The 18,267-nt window shown below is 37.2% G+C and overlaps 2 protein-coding genes across 2 annotated transcripts in view; one reads left to right on the forward strand and one right to left on the reverse strand.

The window, feature by feature from the left end:
* Nucleotides 1-763: 763 nt before the first annotated feature.
* On the forward strand, nucleotides 764-7,466 carry LOC591901 (transmembrane protein 216). The gene is made up of 6 exons (XM_011680732.2): nucleotides 764-892; nucleotides 2,258-2,274; nucleotides 2,818-2,911; nucleotides 3,654-3,746; nucleotides 4,520-4,721; nucleotides 6,811-7,466. Exons 1-6 carry the CDS (start codon nucleotides 835-837, stop codon nucleotides 6,830-6,832), a joined length of 486 nt encoding a protein of 161 aa, XP_011679034.1. The 5' UTR covers nucleotides 764-834; the 3' UTR covers nucleotides 6,833-7,466.
* A 6,948-nt stretch (nucleotides 7,467-14,414) lies between these two features.
* The window catches only part of LOC752215 (GTP-binding protein Rit1-like), a 110,726-nt gene continuing 106,873 nt past the window's right edge, over nucleotides 14,415-18,267 (reverse strand). The window contains exons 3-4 of the mRNA XM_030988095.1: nucleotides 15,982-16,058; nucleotides 14,415-15,195 (exon numbers count right to left, since the gene is read on the reverse strand). Coding sequence (XP_030843955.1) covers nucleotides 14,764-15,195; nucleotides 15,982-16,058 — 509 coding nt within the window. The 3' untranslated portion in view covers nucleotides 14,415-14,763. The remainder of the gene's footprint in view (nucleotides 15,196-15,981; nucleotides 16,059-18,267) is intronic.

The raw sequence follows: 18,267 nt of genomic DNA on the forward strand, positions 1-18,267 counted from the left end.
CGAATAATTCACTGCCACATGCAAAATTTGTCATTTGAAAAGAAAAATGACTGCAGTTTTGCTAATAATAAATATTTTGACACCATACTTTAAGAGAGTTTTCAATTATGATTTGTTAACAACATTTTGGCCCTTCTATTTTTGAGATTTCTCCCATGCAAATCCCAGCATGTGACCCCTTTTCACTTTCAGAGTGTTTCTTTTGTTTTCTCTTTTTTGTCTGTATATTTTTTTCTTTTGCTTTGTTTTTATTTTTGTATTATGTTTTTGTGTTTTGTTTTGCTTCATTGTAGCAGTCCATAGCAGATGGTCAAGAATTAGAATGAGAGGAGGGGGTTGTGAGAGGGGAAAGCGGGTTTTATTTGGGGTTTGGGTAGAGAGAGAGAGAGAGAGAGAGAGAGGGGGGATATATAGAGAGAGATAGACATATAAGAGACGGACAGACAGACAGACAGATACATTGGGAGAAAGGGATCGAGATGAAGAGGAAAGGGCAGAGAGACGACTGCATATGGTGGAGAGCAACTCCAGGGAGCTCATATGTACAGCCTATAATACTCTTTTCAGAATGTACAGCTTGTATCATTTAGCTTGCATTGTGATGGTTCTATTTTTTCAGTTCGTGCACCGGTCAATGTGTTTGGGTTCTAGTGCATTACGCCGTCCATTTAAATGATTATTATTCCATTGTTATTTGGCGTCTCTACCACACCATACTTGTGATTCGTAAACCGAAAGGAAACGATGGTCGGAAGTTTCATTCAGCATAGTGGAGTCAACGCAATACGCTGAGGAATTAATTTCTTATAGGAACAGATACGGAAAAGGTCTGAAATGGCGAATGGAGAAGGAACGAGTTCTGCTCCAGCTACCAGCGCAGCACCTAGGAGAGGTATAATATGGCTGTTTATTTTAAATCTGCAGTTTGTAATGGCCATGGCCGCTTGTTGCAATTGTGACGCCTCACTCGTTGCGCATGTCAGCGGTTGCTCATGAACGATCCCCGCTTACGCGCTGGGGTGACAATCGTAGCATCGTGGTACTGAGTATGACCATTAATGATGACCGTACTGGTATCTAGAGCCCAGTTTAGAATGTCAACATGAGAGTGTACGTGTGTGTGTGTATTAGGTTTTTACAGACGTGTATTAATCAGATATGATTTTTTACGTCTGGGGACTGACCTTTAAACGTCACCGTCTGAAAGACGTGACTCAATTTCGAACCTGCGTCCTCGGCTGAATCAGTTTGTAACTTCCATTGTTACTGTTACTTAGCTGGATTACAGGTGCACGCCACAACGCCTACACAACATGAGTGTGTATAGATCTATAGCAAGCGCCCAGAATTCTATTATATACCTGGGCCAAGCAAGGCTAGACTAGACGGTAGACCTCTGCCTGTTTCAAAATGCAATATCGCAAGATGGAAATAATGTTGAAGAAATCCCTGTTGTTGTCATTAACATTGCATTGTTGTCACTTGTCTGTTGATGTTATTTTTATTATTTGTTTGTCCCCTCAAACAACCAATACCAATGGTTGTTGCTGTACACTCGGCCAATACAAAAATGGCCCCCAAAATGCAAAATGAAGGCTTGAAGTTGATCTGTAATGACTTAGAAATTAACTATTAAGTATTATCATGATCAGGACTAAACAAAAATGAGGATTATTTCTATGTAGTTTTGACTTAGACTCTATCATGTGAAATGTGATACTATCACTAGTGATAGTAGGACTAGTGGGGCAAGTTAATTAGTCGCAAGCCTGATTAGTCGATCAGTTTCTCCTTCAAGTCGCTTGTGTTTGTAATTGATAATGGCGTGTTCAAAGTTGTTTCCACTTGTAAGTGTTTTTAGTTGATCCCTGGCATGATTATCTGTCTCATTTTGAAAGCAAAATTAAATCTAGACCAAAAGTTTTATCCATTTTGCATATGTTCCGCTGAGACTACGTTAGGCTTCGCCATGAAGCCGTGAAAGACAAAAAGTGTTTTGGTTTAAATCTTGCAAGCAGATGTTTCTGTCTAGACTGTATGAAATCAACCAAAGTTTGGTCTGCCACTAATAGAGAGATTCTTCTTTCTTCATGTTCATGGGGTTCATGTTGATCTATAAAGATATTCAAAATCAAATACAATATTGGGTGTTAATTGGTAGAAGTTCAATTGACTATAATGAGTATGACAATGTACAGGCTAGTCAGGCTTATCTTGCAATGACTAATGACAAATTCCTTCTTTCCTTCACTTGCAGGGAAAACGATAGCTGTTGTATCCTTTACAGAACTGTATTTACTTGTAGTTGGTTTAGTATTCTATTAAGATTTTGTTGAATGTTACACTAAATATATGGAAGAACTTTCTTACGTGATCTGGCTTTGCAAAAAGGAAGGTTACTGATTGAGAAAGCTATTAACCAGTTATCTACAAATTGCAACCATATCCTCCAAAAAGTTTAATCTCTCCCATTCCCTAAATATGGATAAATTGACAAAACTTTTTTCAGTTCATAGAAATTTTCCCATGTCAATTGTGTCGTAATTAGTCAAAATGGTTTGAGCACTTGACTGGAAATGCAAGTGTCAAATCCCTGTAACGGCACGAATGACCTTTGAAAGGCATTAATCTACATTTGCCACTCCGTACCCAGGAGAGGAATAGGGACCTGGATGTTTTTCTGTATTAGGCAATTATTTATATTTCATGTGTATAGTATTAAAACAGAAAGAAGGAAAATGGCAGGATTGGTAGGATGTTTTTACACTAAACATTTTTTTTCTGTATAGAGATGATATCCTTAGCTTTCCAACTCAGCTCTCATCTCTGCCTCTACAAATACTCTTCTATTTGAATGGATGGTATTTTGCCTTTCTCTGGCTGTGTGAAGCATTGATGTACATTTACAAAGGTTAGTCTATTCCTGTCCAGGAACCCCTTTCACGAAGCTGTTTTTCAATGACAAATGACAAAAATTAGCAACATATCTGGCTTTATCTGCTGATAACAAACCAGAAGCAAGGATTCACTAGCTTATATACAGTGGTCCCAGAAAAAAAGAAACCGAGAATTATCAATGTTTTATCATAACTTAGTCTTAATCACAATTATAATGAATAAATAAATAGCTAAATAGCTTAGATCCTCCTCTTTTATTTGATGGAACTCATGATATGATGCATATTTCATGCATGAGTGATTAAAAACGATTTGAAGAAAGGGTACAAAAAAGTCATTTGGCGGATGGTATCTGAATTTCAAATATGAATTTTCATTTTCTGCCCTTTCATATGACACATCAATCAGGAAAAATGAGCCAGGAATAACAAAGTTCTGCATGTTAAAAGTAGTGCTTGCATTCCATAATTTCATTAGACAAATTCGTTTTCAGTGGCTGCCTGCCATAGCAACAAACAACAAACTCTGTTTTGTTGATGATCAGACATGCATGCAGTCTTTTGTCTTCTTCGTTGAAAAGTGATAAATATGTTTAGACTTTTATATCAAACTTGTTATTATTTTTTGTCTTTTTAATTAGCATCAATAATGAACTTTGCTGAAAATCTTATGAAGAAACCTCCTTTTAAACCTTGTTTTAACCTGGCCTCATACTAGAAAACTTTACTGTTATTTTGGTCTTCATTTTTTTCCAGGTTCAGTACTACCATACCCCACAGAGAATCTGGCTGGAGAATGGGTCCTTATCTTCCTCTTAGTTGCCATTGAGTATGTCAGGTTGTTCTTAGGTAAGAAAGAGTATCAGTCTTTCTGCCTTTTACCCCTTTCAAACTGGCCTGATTTTCATCGGATGCATCCGGACGCATCCTATGAAACGGCCACTACAGAGGAGAAAAAGCTGATTAAATAGCCGATGAAAAGAAGAGAAATAGGCAATTAAATTGTACTGCTCAAGGAGAAATTTGCAGGAGAAATTCTCATTCTATCGGTGTGACACCTATTAATCAGCCACTGTGAATGCCTTCGGGAGAAAACAGCGATTAAAATGGTCTAATGTTGCAGTGTACGTGCGCTTTATCGTAACCAGCTGTGTTTGTTGACTTTTTGTTGGACATGCTGCATGCCAGCTAGATAGGGCGCGGGCTAAATAGTTACGTAATAATTCTGCACTTCCGGCAAGGGCTCACCACAGCGAGTGAATTTCACCGGCAGTATGAAAGCGACAGTTTACATAAGGAAAATTCAATCGGTATTTTCATCGGTGTGACTCCGATAGAAGCCAGTTTGAAAGCAGTATAAGATGTACATTGTATAATCTCCATAACAATAGACAAAAGAAAATGTATTTTTAATGCAGGTAAGATTTTTTGTCTTTCTTTCTAGTACAACAAAAATGATTCGGCTACTAAATGGGAAGAATAAATCTAGACCCATAAAATGCTTGATACAAAATACTTCTCTAAGCACTTTGCAGTTGACCTGCTGTTTTTGGAAAAGATATATGACACCATTTAAAAACTGGATTATCAATTACTTATCAGTTACTTTGTTTGTTCTGTAGGAAAGAAAGGGAACCTGACGGAGAAGGTCGTCCATCTTGCCGTATCCTTGGCGTTATCCATGGCAACACTGTTTGGCGCCCTCTATCTCATCTTGTGGCAGACCTACGTGTTACGAGCGGAGTTAATCCTCAATGCAGTGCTTCTTTGCTTCCTGGGGCTTGAACTGGTATTCAGTATAATTGCTGTCATCTCATTCGGCAGGTAAGTTGCTTTGCACAGAGTATCTTTATCCCTCCTTTACCGTATATTTTGAAGGGATCCAGTATTTTTGTCTCATATTCTGAAACAAAATTCTGAATTTAGCTCATGCTGCAATGATAATTATAAACCTTTAGGTCAGTCAGGAACCCCATGACTTTTACAAGCCTGTCCGATTATCAAGATATTTATGATTGGAAATCGAAACCAAATTTTGTGTTTACCAAACGGTTTGCATAACACTACAGTCTGTTGCGAAAAACGAGTTTGGTAAAACCGGTCACTCAAATATTTTTACTTTTTTGAGGCACTTCTTGATCATTTTGTTGGGGCTTCAATATTACACAATATCACAGACACTGATAACACATAGGGCCGTGTATCTCAGATTTCACATTGTTAAACGACCCCTTTAACACAGTGTAAATGCCTTTCCGACTCCGAATGAAAAATACAAATGAGATGAAGGCATCCTTAGCATGCTTCAGGCAAACCCAGCAATATGCACAAGTTTCAATCTGTGTCCTCGTTTGCATGGATTTTGAGCGACTTTGTGTTTGATTTCTTTTCTATTTTTAGTGATTTCTGAAAATTTAACAATGGTAAAGAGTGAAACAAACTAATGTGATTGAATCTTGTAACAATTGTTGAAAGTGTCCACTGAACAAAGACATGGATGTATCGCCACACACCGTTGCGTGTACAGTATATTAGGACGCACACCAACACACTGCTGCACACACAGCAATGTGGACTTCTTGTAATCACACATGAATTCAAACAGAGGCAAGCTAAACTTTGGATCAAAATTTGTGAAGCTTAGATTTCATTCTGTAATACTTTGAAATCCTCATTGTCCAAGGTTAATCAGGTACAACATACGCTTGATATAGGACGTTCTTCCATTGTTGACCAAATTTGAAACAGCTTTTGTCACCAACTTTTTCCCCTTTGCCAGAAGTCGGCCTTCTCTGATTCCTGTATACAGATTTGATTGAATGCAATGTACCGGTATATAAAACAAAATCGAAAGAAAATGAAAATATAATTTTGGTAAATAGATTCAATCACCATAGTTTAATTTATTTATACATATTACAAAGTATTTCCCTTTGATTTAGCTTTTCAAATTGTGTATCTCCTGTTTGTGATACATCATTAACTCTTTGTATTCCACACAAATAATCTCCCTGTGCCCCTTTAAATTCATCAAGGGATTTACCAAAGCCATAACAATTATTTAACTATTTCCGTGCAACATTAATCTATACAGGTGTTAAAAGATTGTAATGGAGCTCATCAAGACCTGAACTGGGTAATTTTACAAAGTCACTGTGTTGCACAAAACAATCTATTCATCAAGTGGTGTCTACCTGTATTGTTTTTGTGCAAAAGTGCACGTGTGGCAAATGGGAGACCATGCAGAGAGGCGAAGGAAGCAACTGAAGTGTTAAAGATAAGCTTGAGCTCTGGTATTGGCATCGTATGTCGAGAGAACGTGGCTGTAATAGGATTGTTGACCCTGCAGTCACTATGAAGATGACGGACAAAGAAAGCGGACAAAATATACAGTTCCTCAGGTAGACAAAGGAACATCCCTTCACTGCTATTATGTAAAAATGTGCAGAACAGGTGTCACATGCATATTCACCTGTTCTACACATTTTTACATAATAGCAGTGAAGGGATGTTCCTTTGTCTACCTGAGAAACTGTATATTTTGTCCGCTTTCTTTGTCCATCATATTCATAGTGAGTAGATTGATTGTTTGAACCAGTAAAATAAAAACAACCTCACAAAAACTTGCTGGAAATCATCTTCAATAAAAAGCACAACTCTTATTTGCACATAGCTGTAGTGACCTGTGTTAAGCACATGGTGTTGGGCCTACTTGCCTTGATGTCTTTATCTTTGTTTGCTCATTACTTAGCCTCTATACAATTTCTACCAAAATTGTTTGGCACATGTCTTTTATTTATAATCTTGAACATTCAATGTAAGTTTTGTTGGCTTCTGTGAGAATTTATTTTCTATCATTACCAGAACTCAAGCTTATCTTTAATATCATGTTTTATATTTCTTCTCTTCTTAGGGCAAATCAAACAGTAAGATGAGAGGTCCAGACGGTACTTAGCTCCTAGTCATCACCCAGTACTACTCCAGGGGGTGTTTCACTAAGCCTTTTTTCAATGACAAATGACAAAAATCAGTGACAAATCTGCTGATAACCAAACACAAACTGTCATTTGTCACTGATGAAAAGTTTTGTCAAACGCCCCCAGCAGCGAAGGATGATGTATTTCTACAGATACTGCCTCGTCTTGGGAAACTGCTTTGAAGGAATGAAAAAACGACTCTATTTTGCTGTGAATTTTCACCATGTTTCAGTTTAACATAGCCCGATGCAAAATTTTACTTGATCTAGCAGAAAATTTAAGTATAAAATGAGATTCCTTTATTTCGTAAATTTAAATTTTCACTTCTGTCATGGGGGGGGGGGTGATTTAAATGTGACCTAATCCCATCACAGTTTGTCTTCATTATTGGAAATATTCTCAATTTTCTTTTTCATTTCCTATTTTAAATCTTTTACCAACTTTTTAAAAATATAATCATTACCAACAAAAAGTCACCTTTATGTACATGGGATGTTAAATAGTCACTCAGACATTTGAAATAGAATGTGTGACTAAATTTGCAAGCCTTTTGTTTTCTTTGGGTATTGCCAGCCAAGAAAAAACCTTGAAATGATTCATTGATAGGCCCTCATCACCTTGATTCCATAATGAATGCCTTGAGTATTGTCTGTAAAATAGATTAAGGTGTACCAATCATCTGAAAAATGATTGTGTTTCTTATGTAAGCGCGCTATGGTGTATACTGTAGAGGTGTCGTGGTCGAGTTGATACGTCGCCGGACTGTCGATCAGAAGGTCCGCGGTTCGAGTCCCGCCGCAGCGCTAATGTCCTTTGGCAAGACATTGATCTACATTTGCCACACTCAACTCAAGTGATGTAAATGGGTACCTGGCAGGAATTAATTCCTTGAAATGTTGGAGCGCTGTATAAACGGCAGCTAGGCTAAAGCCGGGTAATAATAATGCGCCTCGGAATAGAATTATCTAGATAGACGGCGCTATAGAAATGCCTTTTATTATTATTATTATTATACTTTAAGGCTTTACAAAAAATGTTGTTGTATTGACCTTTGGGACCGACCCCAATATCTTAAAATCTACGGTCATCTTTTTATTAAGGGTTTTTTTACCGATTTTTTAGAAGAAAAAAAAATGTTTAATGAAAAGAAAACAAATTGACCGACCGATCCAGGTGATGGCACCTAAAGGGCAAGACAACGTCTTTTAAAAAAAAGACCTAATACAAATGAATAATGTGAGCTTGAAATATTCCACCCGTACAAGCTTGAAGTTGAATGACACATGCATGGAACCCAAGTTAGACTTGGGTTCTGTACTTCAGGTTTTATGGTTTCCTTTATATTCTTCATACTTATAAACGATGAGCCCATTGAAAGACGGGTGAACTTTTGTTAAAGGTTGATGTTATAATACCGGTATGTTCTATCTGGGGGGTGTTTCATAAAGAGTTTGTAAAGTTATGCATGACTTTACGAACGACTTGTATATGAAGTGCCAGATAGGATGCCCAAAGTTTTTTCTGATATTTCCAATAACCTCAATTAAATTATGGCAAAAAATATACTTTGCATTAAAAATGGTTGTTATAATAAGAATGTTAATCTACATCTGCACAGTTCAAGTTAATAAATAATTATCAGTAATGATTGAGCATCCCATGTGGCTTTTCATATACAAGTCGTTCGTAAAGTCATGCGTAACTTTACGAACAGCTTTATGAAACACCCCCCAGTACTCGATTGTTTTTCAGGTGATTGGTACATTTTAAGATATGATGTTAGTACGATATTAGCATGTCAATGTCGTTTAGTTTCAAAAGTGTATCAGGAGTGTTTCATAAAGCTGTGCGTAAAGTTACGCATGACTTTACGAATGACTTGAATATGAAGAGCTAAATGGGATTCTCAAATCCTTTTAATTCAATAAGCTAAAGTTGAAATATGTAAATGTAGATTAAACTTATCATTATTAACACAACATTTTAATGCAATTTGTATTTTTAGCTACAATTTAATTGAGATTATGGGAAATACAGTCACACTTTGTTATAATGTCGGGAAAAACTTTGGGCATCCCATTTGGCTCTTCATATTCAAATGATTTGTAAGGTCATTCGTAACTTTTACACACAGCTTTATTAAACACCCCCCTGTTTGCACAATTGTTTCTTAAGTTGTTGTTAGCTTTTGTTGCTGTTTTTGTTTAAATGTTGGTCTTTCTCCATTGAGCATCACAGATAGACTTGTTTTCAAATCACCAACTGCTTTTATGTTTTATCCATTGCATACAATTTGATAATATAAGATTTTTTTTATTTTTTTTATTAACATTTTTTGTGCAGATGATCCCAAATTATAAAAGGGGTAAAAAAAATGGTCAAAATGTGTGATATTATCGTAGTATGCTTTCTTTGTACTTAAATAAAGCCCTTGAAGAAAAAGAGAAGAAGAAGGAAAGTATTAGATTGTGTATATATGTCATCCTAATCCTTGAAATCAAATGACGTTTATATTGTACATATTGCCAGGTATTTATATAAATTTGATAGCTTTTGATTGGAAATACATTGTCTATATAATGTATTTTTGTGAAAAATAAAATAATTGTGTGTTATTTCAAATTTAAAGAACGTTTCTGCTCTATTTTTTCCTTTTTTGTTGTTGTTAATGCTTCCATGGAGATGTGTACAATTTGAAACATTCATGTATTTTGTTGATAGATCAGGGAAGAAAGAAAGAAGTATTGTTAAAGGAGAAGGGACATGGGATTGAGGAGAGGTGAATAAATAGATTGAAGAAGAGGGGTAAGAGAAGTGCGGGAGAAAGGAAGAGAGAGAGAGAAAGAGGAGGAGAGAGAATGAGCGAGCATGAGAAGAGAGAGAGAGGTAGAAGGCATGGCAGAAACTAGTCCAGAATTTGGCCGGTTCTTTATATTCCCTGCACTTGATTCAAGCCGCCGAAGATGGCGTTATCAACGAAATATTACGCTCACCATCATCTGAGAATTTTTCGCCGGGCGTCCTAATTTAAGGATCACGCCATCTTCGGCTGGCAGCGTGTACATTGATGTAGGGAGAGATCGCATTGCTTTGGTGGTAGAGATCAAAATTAACAAATCGGCCAGATTTGGACTAGGCAGAAACATGAAAGAGGAAGGCGAATAGAAGTCTGAAGGAATTTTACTACACTTTTGGCAACAGATGAATAATAAGATAAGGACTTAAAATGGGATCAAAACATAAATAATATCATAAAGAGAGCAAACAGTAAAATTCATATGCTTAGACTAAACGTCATGATCTACCCTATGCTGACTTGTTGACCATATACATGTGCTACATAAGGCCTGTCATTGAATATGCAGCCCCTGTATAGAATGGAGGCCTCACCAAAAACCAAATCACCAGGTTAGAAAGAGTCCAAAAGAGAGTTTTGAGAGTGATTATCGGTGCACGTTACTCAACTTATGACACTGTCCTAGATGAAAATCGAATCTCTCTCTGATAGAAGAATGAGTTTGTGCTTGTCGTTCTTCCAAAAGTCCCTACTCTGCACTGATCAATTAAAACAGTATTTCCCTCCGGAAAATATAAGTCAAGAACACTAAGACGTAAACCCCAAATTCCTGAACTTAGATGTAAAACTAAACGAAATCAATGCAAAATAGTCCAGTTCCGTATCCGTGCACTTAACCAAAGTAAACGATGAATGATCCTCCTTTTCAACAAAAAAATATATACAAAAATAAATAAATAAATTAAAAAAATGATCCTCCTTTTCTTGTATCCTTCAGACTTGGCAATTTCACCACCTTTTTGTTTGTTTTTGTTTTGCATCAGGTCTTTCGTGTTCTTTGTGCATGGCTGATCTTCAACGAAACGGAGTTAAGTCTTTTGTCAACTCTGTTCGTTGCAACGGCAAGAAGCCAGATAAAACGAACCCGTTTGATCAAATTATGGAAATGCAAGCATTATTTTATTACAAACAGAACTTTGTTATTCCTGGCTCATTTTTCCTGATTGAGGTGTCATTATGAAAGGGGGGAAATTGAACTTTTTAGAAATGTAATTTTCCCTTTAAAATTCAGATATACCGCCCGCCAAATGACTCTTTGGTTTCCTCTCTTCAAATTGCTTTTAATCACTCATGCGTAAAATATGCATCATATGAGTTGCATCAAATTAAAAAGGAGGATCTAAGCTTTCCAAATTATGTGTCATTTATTAATTATAATTGTGATTAAGTTATGATAAAACACCGACGATTCTCGGTTTTGTTTTTTCTGGGACGCACTGTATATTACATTATGTGTTATTAATTTTGTTTGTAAACTATTGTAATTCGGTTAAACGCCGCGATGAAAGTTTTATTTGAAATAAACCATTTTGAATTGAATTGAATTTGCGTACCAAGCCCCAACCCCCTACCGACCGCCCTCACACACACACACATTATCTCTCTTTCTCTCTCGCTCCCCTCCAATAATACACCCTCTTCCTTTCTAATCCCACATCATTCGCTCCTTCGATGACGATTATGTTACATGGCTGTTACAAGGAAAAGTATTATTTTCACCTCTTGTTTCCGTACAGAGAGAGGGAGAGAGAGAGAAAGAGAAAGGGGGGGTGGGGAACCCGATGGACTTACATGCTTATAACTTATGATTATGATTGCAACAGGAAATTTCCAAGATAAAATTTGCAATCGCGTAATATAGCACGATTTATGGAAGGGAAATAATCTAGTTCATCTTCCCTTTTCCACATGAGTTTGCAATATAGAGAGAACAAGGGGGTACACATTAATTAAAGAGAGCGAGAAAGGAACCCCCCCCCCCCCTAAGGGAAAAAAAATCGTTATTTATATATTCATTTATTTGTCTATTTTGTTGGCAGGGGGGGGGGGGGGTTGTATCGAAGAGTGGGAGGGGAGATGTCTGGAGCTAGGCTTCTGGTTAAAAGAAAATTGTATACCGTCATGCATCAAGCAAAAATGAATTACATGTATACTCAGTAAAACACGATGTCATTACAAAACAGAGAGTGATACAAGAAAGAAAAGCCAGGCAGGTTTCATGATGTGTGTTTTCCAATAAATCTGTTATTTCTTTACTTTTTTGGTAATGAAATCACATTTAGAAGGCAATAACAAAACTGACAAAAGATATTCATTATTGATTAATAAAACAATAACCATACCGTTGAGCTGAGAATTGATTACAAAAGCAATAACGATGGTGATGATGATGTCGGAGTATAGTGATTGCAATGAATAACGTAATGAAATTAGTTGTAATCGAATAAAACTATAGGCCAATGTATTTTCCTTAAAAAACAATTATTATGAGAATCAGGAATTAAAACTTTTCCTTAATCTTATATTTCTGCAACATAACACACATTCTGGGTGAAGTGTGAAAGTCTTAACACACACATGTACACACGAAATAAAAATGTTTTTTTATATCCCTTTCCAATAGGCTGTGTCCTAAATGCTATATTTTTATTATGTCCATTAAATGATGATAATATATAGATATGTCCATCTGACGTTGTACATGTATTTCATATATCTGCTCGTCCATGGCAGTCACGCAGTTTCCCCTATCACAGCTTCATTGTAACTATTACTAAGCCAGACAACCATTATTGGAGGACAATCAATTATCCTCTTTTAACGAGACAAGTTCGGCATAAGTGTACACGGATATATAAAGCCATGCTACTCGTTCGATAACGCTTAGACCTAGACAAAATAAAATCTATACAGAGTCTCACACATTTCACTTTAATTTATTAAATAAAATAATACTAATCATGGTGAAAAGACTATTAATAATAGTAATGAATCCCTAAGGTATGCTAAAACATTGTGCCCATTGTAACTTCTAAGATGCGGTGCCTTTATAGTTTTTCGGACGAAATTTTGGTGATTGGTGGATTTTAATGACATGTATGTGCGCATGCGTAGAGTAATGTATAGGCAGCGCCTTTCATGCCTATATGAGCAGGCACCAGAAATAAACATGTATTTGAAATGCTTAAGATAAGTGAAAAACACTTTAAAGAGGAAAAAACCCTCTCACGCAAAAACCAGCTTCGCGATAGAGTGCATATAACGTTAATTAATATGTGAGCTATTTAAAATACATTCATATATAATACATGTAAGCAAACATGTCAATTTTATTATACGTTTACAATACAGAACAATAAACAGTTCGCAATACATCTCTATTCGTCGGTACTCATTACGACTACCGGTAAATCTCAATAAATAGGCCTAACGCCAAATCCTCTCTTGAAAGATCAAACTTGAGTTAATATTCAACAAGTGAAAATAATGTAGTAAACGATTGTGCAGAAAATGTCTAAATTGATTTTCTTACAGTTACTATTTTTTGCGCACGTGATTCGTGTGCGAGACACTGCATATTATATTTTCTGATTATACGATCAATTTATGGTTTACAGAAAATAAGTGGATTTGTAAAAGTGACGAGTACGTGAAGGTAGTAAAGAAAGTGTAACGGAAACCTCAGTCACACCGACAAGACCGATATCACGCCGACAACACAACGTCCAAAGGGAGAGTTTGGCCAACAATACGGCGAATACTATTTTAAAGAAATATTATACGCCATGTTGTGACAATGTGACACCAATTTTGTTGGCTAAACTCTTTGGCCCGAATTCACAAAGGAGGTTTGTCGACAAACCTTGGTTTTCGTACGTCATATGACGCGTTTTTACGCGTTTTTTACAAACCTGGTTTGTAAAGAACTAAAGGAGGTTTGGCGAAACAAAAGGAGGTTTGTCGACAAACCTCCTTTGTGAATTAGGCCCGGCCCCCCCCCCCCCCCCACTCAGGTTTCGAAATGACCGCATGCGTGTTGCCAAAATGTCCGGTAAAGGGGTATTTTTCGTGCGACAAAATCCGGCCCGAGAATTGTAAAAAAAGGGGTGTATTTGACTTTTCACCCGGAGATTTCTTTAAAAAGGGGGTGTTTTTTCTTTTTTTCTCTCATCTCTTTGGACTCCTGAGAAATTATTCCGAATTTAGGGGGGTACATTGAGCATTTTTTCCTGATTTAGGGGGGTCTCCAAGGCAGGAAAAGCCCGCGAAAAGCCCGCGAAAGGGGGGTTCGGAAATGTTGGCAGTCCTCAGATAGGGGGTGCTTTCAAAAAGAGGGAACGAGCATAAGCGTACCCTAAATAACACTGAGTGGGGGGGGGGGGGGCGGGGAATTCGGGCCTTTGAGTATGGACTGCTCTGCCCCCATATATAGCAGGTTGAGAGAAATAGCTACGGCACTGGTAACGGTTACTGAGTGGTCAATCTTGTTTGGTGCCCTAAATAGATCCCTCCCATGGAGATTGCACTTGGGAGGGAGCTATTAAAGGGGCTGTAGCTTGGCAAATACTGGTTATCTGCACGTAAACGAATGGACTTGATAAACTGGGTTAGCGCGCTAGCGTTCGCAAAACAGACCGAAGTTCTCTTCACGCTTCGATTTCGCGTATGTTGCACGCACGTGAATACGTATAGGCCTACTGCGGTCGCGTCGTCCGTAGTCGTACTATAACCGATTGGCTCGAGTCAGGCCATATGGGAAAGACCCATTTTCTCGTCATGCTACAGCCACTTTAAGAGTTCCATGATGTAATCTAAAAGACCGCGCTCATGCAAGCATATTGCGCGCGGATCGCAAGCCGCTTTTTCTTGATCTCGATGCGAGGAGTCGCTCCTTTAAGTTCTCGCAAAATTTGAAATATTGCAAGTCTGTTGTTAGCCTTCTCGAACACTGTCCCAAAACTTGCCGCATATTGATCCGTAACTCGATACATCCATCGTTCATCTCAGCATGCACTATTAATTTTATTGACGACTATAACGTATTTGTTCTTGATCGATACAGATGCCTGTCCGTAAAATTCTTGATGGTTTGTCGCAGCTGCAACCTGGAGGTAATCTTCCGCACCTTGGCCCGCTTCTCCGCCCGGTAGAACTCCCGATAGAGATCGTGGAATGCGTCGACGATGGGCACATACCCTTCGCTCGCGCTCATTTCGCAGTACGTGCTCCCATAATCCTTTGCCAGTTGTGCGCCCTCTTGCTTTGTGATCTTGCGAAGGTGGCAGAGGTCGGCCTTGTTTCCGAGGATCAAGGTGGGGACCTTGTCGAGGTCACGACGGGATTTAAAGATGAACCGTTTTAGTTTATGGAGGTAGATGAAGCTGGATCTGTCGGTGACCGAAAATACGAGCACGAAGGCATCTGTACTACGCATCTGCTCTACTCGAGTCTGGCTTTCAAAGTCCTGGGAACATAGAAACAAAAGGGAAAGTTCGAAACCAAATAATCTCCAAGGACTCAAGGACTTCCTTAGTTGGTGAAGTCATGTGACCCATGTAAACCTAATGGCCCGAATTCACAAAGGAGGTTTGTCGACAAACCTAGTTTTAAGTGCGTCATATGACACGTTTCGACGCGTTTTTTTTTTACAAATCTGGTTTGCAAAAACGCGTCGAAACGCGTCATAATTATGACGCACATAAACATAGGTTTGTCGACAAACCTCCTTTGTGAATTCGGGCCACTGAGATCACAACCTATAGACCTAATGTACATATTGGAATTAAACATACGTACAGCTTCAACATAACTCTTTCAAGAAGCGACATGCTTCATCAATTTTTTATTGATCCATTCCTAAATAAGTTACATGTAAGTTTATTGATGAATACTCTGCCCTTAATAAGTATACACCTCATCAACTATAGTGTACAACATGGGACAAATTTGAAAGCCATATGTTTTTGTGGTCCCATTCACCCATATCAAGTGTTTTTAGTCGCTTGTGTTTTTCAGCAAGATTTTAACGTTTTATAATGATTAAACAACCCTATATTAGTGTCTTCCATACAAACCAACTTTTCAATATAGGCAAATTGTTTTCACGAGGCATATGTATGTTTATAGGCTAGTGCTCAATCTTACTCATCTTAAGGAGATGGTTAGAATTTAGTATCGTCTCATTTGCCAGCCTGGTTGTCTACGTGCCATAAAGGATGCAGTCACTACGAAGTTTTTCACATGTACTTACGAAGTCACCGGCCGTATCCAACACGTGAAGTGTTATACTTTGATCATCTATCCTCGTAGGTTGGGAGTAAACTGATTCTGCGAATATAAAAAAAAGAGAAAAGATAGATAACCAACCGTCATATAGTTGTTATTAAACGAATGACTTTACTAGATAATAATATGCCCTTATTATAATCCTGACAATAGGAATCTATTAATAGCAGCAATAACAAGGTAGGAAAAAAACAAACAACTTTTCAACTCGGGCATCATAAACGCACTACCATCTCCAAGGTGGAGTATACCCTCTTACGTGACGACAGATGTAAAGCAGAAAAGATAACACTAGAAATACAGAGAGTCACAAAGTTATATGGTGAGGTAAAGTGTTTCCCATGAAAGTTGGGATGATTATCATGAAATGAGTGTGGTATCTGGGGGTAACTGGCAATAATGGTTTATTATTGAAGGAATTTTATTAGAACTTATTTGACTAAGAACTATGATTCTTTAGATTCGGGAGTGTCAGGAGTGTCAAGTGTGACGGATATGAGCGCTTGACAAGAACCCATTATTATTATTATCAATTATTTATCAATCAATAATAAATTATATTCTCAAAATCACTTTAGAAAAAAAGCAGGAACACAAATCTAACTTCATGAGCAGTGTTTCAATTATTGGTGGGTTCATTTTCTCATCAAGTAAGTTCCATTATTATCATTTGCTTCGATTGAATATTAACATCATTTATATTATTCTAATATCAGTTTTAAATCGTGACAAAACTGAAACAGACACATTTAATTTAGGGAGATATGATCACATATGCACGCTTGCGCGCTGGCATGGTGCTCCAAAAGAGTGCATTGTGCGAGCCCCAACATCTTTTCACGTCGTAAACCACTCATCTACACTCCGCCCGCTGCCGTTGAAGTCGATAGACGAGTACGGTGTTCAAGTTAGAATCGATGATTCGTATATTATGTAGACAGCTTTTACCAGACTCAAGTTTCTGAAACCTGACGGTTGAAAGTAAATACGATCTAGGGTAGATATGGACATGTAGCAACACCATTGCGATATATCGTAACGCTTTTTCCGATCTAACGAAATACATTTTCAGATATAACAGAAGACCAATGTTAACTGATGAATACATGAATGGAGCAGGGTTTCAGTAATGTTTGTTACGAATGAATATCATTTTCTAAGAGGTACAGGGGAAAACCCTTTGCTACTATTATGGTGTATTAACTGTATCATTTTAACAAAAAGGGTGTTCTAATTTTTCCATTATACATCATTCTGTACATTCCTGTGCAGTTCTAATAGCCACTTATTAAAGGTGAAGTCCAACTGGGATTATGTTGGCGATTTGAGAGAAAAAGATGAGCGTATAATGAGAAAATTCGATAAAGAAAGGCAAAATAATTTCTAAAGCTGTTATCAATCAAACGCAAATGTCATGACGTATGAGCCTTCAGCCCAAAATACGCCAAGACTGTTTTACAAGAGGCCTAGTTCGATATAGAATACAAAGAAAAGTAGATTTTGCACAGGATTAAAATAGGAGCTTACGGGGAAAAGGGTAGTTGGAAAACTAGGGACAAGACATTACAAAACAAATACATATTAATGAAGAAACAAAAATAATGAAGGTTTGAAGAAAGAAACCCACCAAACGTAATGAAGGATGAAATGAAAGACGTTCGGAAATCATACATTTAATTTTCTCTGGTCAGCGTGACAAAAATATGATATTTATTCAATTCACGTGAAGATGTAGTACGAATTAAACGGATTAAATTTTCTACGAATATCTCAAGTCAGTAAATTAAATATTTGGTTATATGCTACGGATTCTGAAGAAGACATAATAATGCTGATTTGAAGAAAGAAACCCATCAAGCGTAATGAAAGACGAAATGAAAGACGTTTGGAAATCATAAATTTAATTTTCTCTGGTCAGCGTGACAAAAATATGATATTTATTCAACTCACGTGAAGATGTAGTACGAATTAAACGGATTATTTTTTCTCCGAATATCTCACGGCGGTAAATTAAATATTTGGTTATATGCAACGGATTCTGAAGAAGACATAATAATGCTGATTTGAAGAAAGAAACCCACCAAACGTAATGAAGGACGAAATAAAAGACGTTCGGACATCATAAATTTAATTTTCTCTGGTCAGCGTAACGAAAATATGATATTCATTCAAACTTACGTGAAGATGTAGTACGATTTGACCGATTTCAACTTCTCCGAATATCTCAGGCAGTAAATTGAATATATAATTG

This window comes from Strongylocentrotus purpuratus, unplaced genomic scaffold (assembly GCF_000002235.5).
Source record: "Strongylocentrotus purpuratus isolate Spur 01 unplaced genomic scaffold, Spur_5.0 spur5_scaffold_17, whole genome shotgun sequence".
Lineage (NCBI taxonomy): Eukaryota > Metazoa > Echinodermata > Echinoidea > Camarodonta > Strongylocentrotidae > Strongylocentrotus > Strongylocentrotus purpuratus.

Bases quoted from the DNA above. Each gene is read 5' to 3' on its own strand.
- LOC591901 (XM_011680732.2), top strand. From the start codon at position 835: ATGGCGAATGGAGAAGGAACGAGTTCTGCTCCAGCTACCAGCGCAGCA. The intron at 2,912-3,653 runs GTTAGTCTATTC...ATTTTTTTCCAG, and splicing joins ATTGATGTACATTTACAAAG to GTTCAGTACTACCATACCCC. The intron at 4,722-6,810 runs GTAAGTTGCTTT...TTCTCTTCTTAG, and splicing joins GCTGTCATCTCATTCGGCAG to GGCAAATCAAACAGTAAGAT.